We start from the raw sequence: 8,553 nt of genomic DNA on the forward strand, positions 1-8,553 counted from the left end.
TAGGTAAGAGATAAAAGCCTGTTTAGAATAACTATTTAAATGAGGAGTTAATTAAATTAACCTAAGTTGCCTACCCTACCATTCTCCTTCTTTCCACCGGTCATAGCCGATCGACGGGTCTCGTGAGTGAGAGAGAGGCCACGACCATGTGCATTGCTGACAGATTTCCCACCGTAGCCGCACCAAATGCCCGTGACCTCCACCGCCATCTCCGGTGCCTTCGCTCGCGCCCTGGACGACCATCGCTGTGTGTTGCCTTCTCTAAGAAGCCTACACACTGCCATCTCTAGAGACCTAGCTGCCACACACTCATTGCCGAGCGAATGCGCATCATGGTTGCCACCACTGTTCACCGGACGTTGTCTCGACCATGCAACACCACCGCCGTCTACCTGCCATCGTGACCCATAGCCGCCGGAGGGGAAATCATAAAGCTATGAGTAAGGACTATTTTGGCATTAAGAAAATTTTTGATTCCTCAAATTTGGGAATGAATTGATAAAAGGTGAGAGACACATGAATAAGGTTTTACCCTATTTTAAATAATGATTCTCATATTTGAATTTTTATTTTCATGTTCCAACATTAACAATGACAATCATTCCCTTTTATTTTCATTCCCTATCCCTATTCTCCTAAATCAAACACCCCCTAATCTTCATGAGAATGAACTCCTCAAAAATTGACCCTTATCAATGAAGTAATTTTGTCACCCGAGTACTAACTCAACTACACTATAGGGATAAAATAAGAGTTTAATAATAAAAAATTAATTAAATTCAATGAAGTAAAAAAAAGGTGATTTCGCTCACCCCGAATGCTCTTCATCGTCGATAAAAAATCATTCAAGCTAAACTTAAACATTGATTTGTTGCCCCTACGGGCGTATCCAAGTTAATACTCGGGAGATAGACTTGTTTCATTGAGCAAGGATTGATTCTAGCGGAGTTTATTCCCCTAAAGATTAAATATCCTCCCAACTACAAGGTGGCTCGGTAACATGATTTATCTCCTTTTATCTTACTGTGGGATCAACGATAAAGACACTCGGGATGAGCGAAATCATGAATTACTTCATTTTTGTAATTTAGATATTCACCTCTTTGAAGCGATTAGGTGATTGTCTTAGTCCCACGAAAATTTTTTATTGATCACCAGGGGTAAATCAGGAAACGGCCCATACAAGCTGTCAGTGTTTTTAAGGTTCATTGTCCTATTGAAGGAAAATCACTGTAATTGTTGTAGTTGATATTCGAACCTTAGATGCTTGGTAAACTACTTAGAGGGTCTAACCACTATACCGTAGCTCCGAGAGCATGAATTGTTTCATTTTTTAATTGGCACCGTATATCTACTTACGCTGACTAATTCTGGAAATGACTGGCTCGATCATCAGGATAAATCAAGATAAATTGAAAAGCGCTCATAATAAGTTATCTATCAATTCAGTATTCTTAAATTAAATCAACCGCCTATTATAAAAAATTCGAACCGCCTATTATAAAAAATTCGAACGAATTGCTTCATTAAACATTGATTTGTTTGTTAATACGTATCAATCACAGAGTTGGTTCGCACGTACTGAATTGTCAACTTATACTTTGTTTCTTAGTTATTTATATAAAAATCCTCCTTGGATCTGCTTATATTGAGTTCATCCTAGACAGCTTCTCGTTTGACCCTTTGCTCAAATGCTTTACAGAACGACACCGACTGTTTACCTAAGCGATTCGCTATGTATGAGGACCATCGATAGTTTCAAAAAATTTCCCAAGGACCATGGATAATAATTAGGAGGTACTCGTAATGATCCAAACAATACGCTTTTTAACCCGCTATCCATTAGTTGGTAAGAAGAGTTTGACAACATTATCTATATATTTCTTCGATTAAAAAAACAATTTTGAGATATTTGAACAATACAGAGCATTTATTGTCATGCCTTTATAGACTCTCACGATGACTATGGAACTTTTACAATCTTGATGCATCATCAGCCCTTACTCAGTTGGGGCCTGTTCTCCATTCCATTAGTTAGTTGTTTTTTTTTTATAATATTGATGTCAAGATCTAACACCCTCCATTCCATTATTCAAATATTAACTCGACTACCATTCTATTCATTAGTTTGTTAGTGTGCTCACCCTTTCTCCCCCTTCACGCCCGCTCTACAAAAATAAATATCAAGGGATTCGAATCTTCAGGACATTTTTGTTTAACACAAGCAGTCGTTTATGTATGAGAGGTCAGACATCCAACAGATATTTTACATTCATATAATTGATCCTAAAATTTATTAGAATAAATACTCATACCAATAACAACCACATCAACCTATAACAACACCATTCCATTCATCAGTTCTTGTTTTTTTAATAATCCAGACATCAAATCGACTAATTCCAAAAATAACCAATCCAGTTTTAAAAAAATTTCCTACCAACCATCAAAATAAATCAGAAAACGCTTATAAAAACTCATTAAAGAGGTCAACATTCTTAAAGTTATCTCCCCACCAGAGAAAACTTCTTATAATACACGACAACTAAGATTCGACTCTTAGATACCTAGTTAAATCACGGGGATCATTGGCCAACAATAATAACATATATAAGCAAGGGTTGAGGCAACCAACGAAACATTATACACCCGTTGAAAATCGACCCTAGACCTATTGACAATTACACCCTTATATAAACTAATTGCGCAAGCCCATGCGGACACGTGGCATGAATTAATATTCCCTCATCGACCATATTGATGAAATTTATGGAGTAAATTTGGAGAACATACTACAGCCACGTTAAGGAAACTTGAATTTGAAATCAACAATCTCATATGTTGGTGTTCCAATTTTGCGCGAAGTAGGAGTGCTTCGTTAGAGATGAAAAACGTTAGACAGCTTCAGCTTCAACTACTCGAGTTCGGAAGGCTTCACGATCAACCGTCTGCTTAAAGCTGCAGAAGATTTAAAAAAAAAAAAATAAATCAAATCAATAAAATGAAGATGCATTTCATGAGTAGCAAACAGTGAGGATATCCACGATCAAACAAAGAATATTCAACGATATGCTTGATCAAGGAATCAAGACAGAGAAATTAAAATAAACCTGGTGTATTCATTAAGATATTATCTACTTCGACTACATTACATACTTTATACTCTTAACCATTTCTGTCCAATGGTGCAAATTGACTTTGATCTTGAGGTTTCTACCAAGGTCAGCCGTCCTGCCATACTACTGGTTTGGAACTTTCCATGCTTACTTAGCATCGAGCTCATTTAACTTTAGAATTCTTATGAAGAACCAAATCAACTCTACCACCAAATGCCCAATTTTTTAGTACGTACATAATTCAATCAAGGTGTCTTAGTTCAATCTCATAGTATGTGAGTACCCCAGACCTTATATGAGTTCTGTTTGGCGATCATCCCCTACTTCATTAGACTAGATGGCTACACAAATCTAGTTTAAGAAACAAAAGAAACTCCAAGAGTAGATCACAAGTTATTGCACTTAAACAAGAGAGTTCAGTGTGGATTTGGATGACACGACATAAATCTTTATTCTTGTTCAAAGATCTGAAAACAGTTTTACACACAGAGAAAGATTTGTGTGACAGTAAAATAGTAACTTACCTGTAAAGCTGTTGTCCATCAAATGCAAACTTCTTACTAATCCAATCTGGGAGAAGCCGTTCTAATAGACTCAGATGTTCTTCTGCTTCTCCTACCATAAGAGGGAAGAAAACAAATTTTAGTTTCTAACATAAGAGGGAATCAACAGAAGAGCTTATACACGCACACACACACACAAGAAAAGACTCAAAAGATTTACTTGGATCCTCAAGTTCCAAGTTGTTAGAGAGAATTTTATGCACAAGTTCCTCCTTTGTGATATTGAAATAGTATTTAGATTGTGAATTGAAGCTGATTGCATCAAAAGTTGCTAGCACAGAAGAGAACATCCTAGAGCTCTTCTTTCTCTCTCCCATTAGGTTCAATGTGTTATCCTTAGAATTGGCAGCAGTCAAATGATGTACCTATAATAACAAAAAGAATTAGTTCATTTTACTAATAATAAACAATAACTCAAAAACAAAATGGGTAAAAATTATCTTTTAAAAAAGACAAAAATCCACAAAGGAATAAAACATAGATAATATATATTTACAGTTGCTGAAAGCTGAAAAAGCAGATATATTAAATATATACACATGAGAACACAACTGAACTAGAATTGATTGTCATATCTAACCAAATAAAAAGATGGTTTGCCAAGTGTTATAGTTCTAGTTCTGAGCACCAGATATATTAATGTTAAAATATTATGCAGCAGAATTTTCTCCAGTATTGATTGCCACACTGATTTCAGCTGTCATTGCACCAACACATAAAGAATAAGGAGTCTCACAAGAGTAATATGACAGCAAGTTTAGTAAATGTTGATAAATTTAGTAAATGTTGATTTTATATTACTCGTATAAATATATAGCATACCATGCAGGGAAGACGGCCAGAAGGTTTATCAGTCTCTTGTTCCCAAAGCAATCTTTTAGCAGAGTCAATCTGATCAGATGAAGATTTAAGAACCATGCACTGTTGGTTTGGGTCATAATTGGTATCATTACTATTCGCTTCAATATCCGTACTCGAGTACTTTAGAGATCTACGTGCTGAAGTGCTCAATTTAGATTCGCTAACCAAGTCATCATCTTCAATAGTCAATTTTTCATTAGGAGTCGGAACAGGTCGTTTTGGAGTCTGCAGGACAGGAGTTGCAGCTGTCATTGCATCAATACATGAAGAAGCACCTTTCAGAGGGGTGTTATCAAGATAAGAGGATGAGCAACCCTTCTGACTAGAAACCAAACATGCAAGTGACTTTGTCCCTGAGATGGAAGAATTAGCTTCCATATTGCTAGTGAAGTGAGATAATGGTTGAGTGGCAAGTAACTGTGTTTTCTTTGATTCTGGAATGATAACCTTTTGTGAAAAATGTCTTTTGAAGGATGAAGGTAAAACAGAAGCACTAGCCAATTCACTATGCTCAATAACACTTCCAGGTGAGAAAACGTTGCGAAGAATTTGTCTTCCAAAGGACAAAGGTAAAAGAGAATCACCAAGCAACTCGTCAAGCTCAAGGGAACTTTCAGGTGGTTGTGGTTCCGTGATACAATTCTTAGGCAATGTCTCTAAAGGCAAATTGCAGTTGCTTTGATTGAATGGCTCAGGTAGCATGGCCTTAGGAATATCAATATCCTATTATCAAGAAAAATGAGAGAAAATATAGAATGAATCCAAAATCAACAAGCATTATAATTGATGCAAAAGGTCATTAATTATAACACCATAAATAATGGCATGCAGAGAAGAAAATAAAATATTTAATGCCATGGAAACATCTTAAATAAACATGAAATGTCGGACTAAAAGGGCTGCCCGGTGCACGAAGGTCCCGCCATGCGGGGTCCCGAGAAAGGATCTATTATACGCAGTCTTACCTGCTTTTTGCAAGACTGTTTACAGGATTCGAACCCGTGACCTTTTGGTCATATGGCAACAACTTTACCGTTACGCCAAGGCTCCCCTTCTAAAAGCACTTTTTTCCTTTAATTTTAACATTTTACGTTTGATATTGTAGGATAGCACTTTTCAAACCTATCTATTATTTCTAATAAGCATGGTTTATTACAGACATTTATCATATCAAATATGCTACACATCATGCTTGACAAAAAAACAATACAAATTTATAAAATATTTAAACTACAATAACTAAAAAATTTAATATAAATAATTTTTTCCAAAATTTTCTTTAACAATTTCAAGGTAAAGAGACATTTTAGTCATGGTGTAGATTATATTGGAACTAGGGGTTTTTTTAATAATAAAAAAAAAAAGAGAAGACTTAATTACTCTAATTTCTAAGATAAGAATTGGGCTTGAGTTAAACCATCTTGGAAGGTACCTCAGGATGGGTGATAAAAAATTTGAAAAGTCTCTTGCGGAAAGCTTCACATAAAGCAACGGATATTGATTCATTGGGATGTAAATTATCTTCCACAACATCCTTCAGTAGAGTAACATTAATATCTGGAATGACCACTAAGGTTTCCTTGTCATGGACAAGTATCTTCTCAATCTTAATGGCTTTGGGGAAAATGAAAATCATTTGAGCGAGATGGTTGTATAGAAACTTTCTGCAAAACAAAAATCAATTTAAAGACCAAGCACATACTTCAATAAGGAAAACAAAACTTATTTCCTAATACCTTTTTGTCAAAATCTCTACACGTGGAGAAATATTTCGAAAAGTAGGCGGCAACTTTCGCAACCTAAGCAACCTTATAGCAGTATCTAGTCGGTTAAAGAGTTCAGCCAAAACGTGATAGCTGTAACCACAAGATGAGATCAGCATTGAATAGGAAAAAATGAGAAAGATATAATACAATAAAACATACTTATCTGGAAGTTTATCTGGCTCATTATCCTTCTGTCCATCGACTACGGTACCTAGCTCAGTAAATCCTAAAATAATAGAATATTGACTAGAAAGTGAGTCGAACATTTCCCATGATAAATACACAAACGAATTTGGTCAACACTACCTTCATTCTCAAAATCATTAGCAAGTTGTTTCCTAGTAAGAGATGCAACTGCTCTATCTTTATTGCTCCATTCAGGTTTCTGTGGCGTTGGAGATACAAAGTCATTTTCAACTTCTTCCTTTTGATCAATTTTCACGGGCAAATCAGATGCAATATCTGAATCATTCTCGTACAATATTTTCCTACAACCAGAGGACTCAGATATTTTCTCCATGCATCCCTCGTGCTCCATGACTTGAAATCAAGGCTGTAACATTTAATTAGAAAAAGATATGTCAAATTTAAACGTACTCTAATAAAATTCAGATGTTGGAGGCATACTAGAAGCACTTACATGCTTTTTCATAGGAATAAACCTATTTCCTTCATTATGAAAGGAAAGGAGAGAGGCCAAGTGTTTTTTAAGGAAAAAGAAAAGAAAACATCGATTATGAAACTATTTCCTTCATTTATCTCAGAACATTTTGAAGCAACAACAAAGAAGCCATTTTACGTCACATCGCTTCTGCTATTTTGCGGAGAATGTTGGCTGATTCCAAGTGGAGATGAGTTTGCAATGAGGGAAACTCATGCGATCAGAGGGTAGTGCAAAGTCAGTCAGCCAATAAAATTTGGGCAGGCGGATTCTGTTTGCATAGAATCGAAATTCCTATTACCTAATTTTGTTTTCCCGTTTCAAGGATAGGAATTAATCATAGAAGAACTTCTCAAAGATCTACACAACTTCTCAAAGAAACACAAAAGGGAAATCAAAGAAGTGACTAGCGAGCATTACGGTGGATTCGGGGTGCGGAGTCTTCAGGAGGTGCGCCTCGAGCTGCTCGTTGAGAGTAGTCGACGACGAAGCGGGTTCGCTGCACCAGTCACCGCCGCTACAGAACCTCGCAGCGGCGGAGGTTGAACGGCGACGAAGGTCGGCGGTTGCGAGGCGACGAAAGGGCTGCCGAGGAAAGGGAGCAGGGTAGGGCAGGGAGAGAACCAGGCGAAGTAGGGTTGTCGCACGACACAGGTGACTAGCGAGCATAGGAATTAATCATAGAAGAACTTCTCAAAGATCTACACAACTTCTCAAAGAAACACAAAAGGGAAATCAAAGAAGTGACTAGCGAGCATTACGGTGGATTCGGGGTGCGGAGTCTTCAGGAGGTGCGCCTCGAGCTGCTCGTTGAGAGTAGTCGACGACGAAGCGGGTTCGCTGCACCAGTCACCGCCGCTACAGAACCTCGCAGCGGCGGAGGTTGAACGGCGACGAAGGTCGGCGGTTGCGAGGCGACGAAAGGGCTGCCGAGGAAAGGGAGCAGGGTAGGGCAGGGAGAGAACCAGGCGAAGTAGGGTTGTCGCACGACACAGGTGAGCAGTGAGGAGGGAAGTCCTATTTCTTTCTGTCTCAACGTGCTTTTCATCAAATCCAGCCGCCCAATGAAAAAGGCAAGACATCTTAACGGTTGAATAAGACAGATATCTTATTAGGTAAGCGAAACGCGTGAGATTCGCACGTCGACTATGCTGAAATATAGCCGTTCGTCACATGCGCGGCAGGTTTCGGATTTCGGATGTGATATCTAAAGATCCGACCCGATATTTCAAATTTCAAGCGTTACTTAGGCCGGAGCCTCTGCGCCTACTGCCCTATAGGTCGTGGCCCGGCCCGTTATGAAGTTTTATAATCTTAGATTATGAAGAATAATTTAATAAAAGATAAAAGTCTCGGAGACGGATTAAATTTCCTTAGTTAGGCCATTTGTGGTGCCTGAATTTATTCCGTCATGTGTATACTAATTATTAATTTTTTTTGAAGAAAAGTCATATGAATTGATTATTGGTATATATTGCGACCAATAAATAAGATTAGCTAGGATAGGATCGAAATTTGACATCAGGTCTATGAAGACAAATTGGAGTTACTTTAAAAATAAGAAGAAAAAAAATGTAGAATGAATC

General features: G+C 37.5%; 1 protein-coding gene across 3 annotated transcripts; it reads right to left on the minus strand.

The window, feature by feature from the left end:
• Positions 1-2,452: 2,452 nt before the first annotated feature.
• Positions 2,453-7,987, minus strand: LOC121981016 (CDT1-like protein b). 3 transcript variants are annotated; one of them, XM_042533329.1, is made up of 10 exons: positions 7,729-7,987; positions 7,388-7,625; positions 6,613-6,859; positions 6,466-6,532; positions 6,277-6,396; positions 5,973-6,204; positions 4,502-5,263; positions 3,840-4,044; positions 3,641-3,731; positions 2,453-2,958 (listed from the first exon to the last, which is right to left on the minus strand). In XM_042533329.1, the coding sequence occupies exons 3-10, from the start codon at positions 6,842-6,844 to the stop codon at positions 2,895-2,897; spliced, it is 1,773 nt and encodes a 590-aa protein (XP_042389263.1). In that variant the 5' UTR covers positions 6,845-6,859; positions 7,388-7,625; positions 7,729-7,987; the 3' UTR covers positions 2,453-2,894. The 3 variants fall into 3 exon arrangements, with proteins under 3 accessions (XP_042389263.1, XP_042389265.1, XP_042389264.1); XM_042533331.1 differs by lacking the exon at positions 7,388-7,625; XM_042533330.1 differs by lacking the exon at positions 7,729-7,987 and having other exon boundaries at positions 7,388-7,656.
• Positions 7,988-8,553: the final 566 nt, after the last annotated feature.

Source organism: Zingiber officinale, chromosome 5A, assembly GCF_018446385.1.
Source record: "Zingiber officinale cultivar Zhangliang chromosome 5A, Zo_v1.1, whole genome shotgun sequence".
Taxonomy (NCBI): Eukaryota; Viridiplantae; Streptophyta; class Magnoliopsida; order Zingiberales; family Zingiberaceae; genus Zingiber; species Zingiber officinale.

What these genes read in the sequence shown, in the direction of transcription:
- LOC121981016 (XM_042533331.1), bottom strand. Translation starts at nt 6,844, where the DNA reads ATGGAGCACGAGGGATGCATGGAGAAAATATCTGAGTCCTCTGGTTGT. An exon ending in CCAGATAAACTTCCAGATAA is followed by an intron (nt 6,397 to 6,465) that starts GTATGTTTTATT and finishes TTGTGGTTACAG; the next exon opens with CTATCACGTTTTGGCTGAAC. An exon ending in CTTGGAACTTGAGGATCCAA is followed by an intron (nt 3,732 to 3,839) that starts GTAAATCTTTTG and finishes CTCTTATGGTAG; the next exon opens with GAGAAGCAGAAGAACATCTG.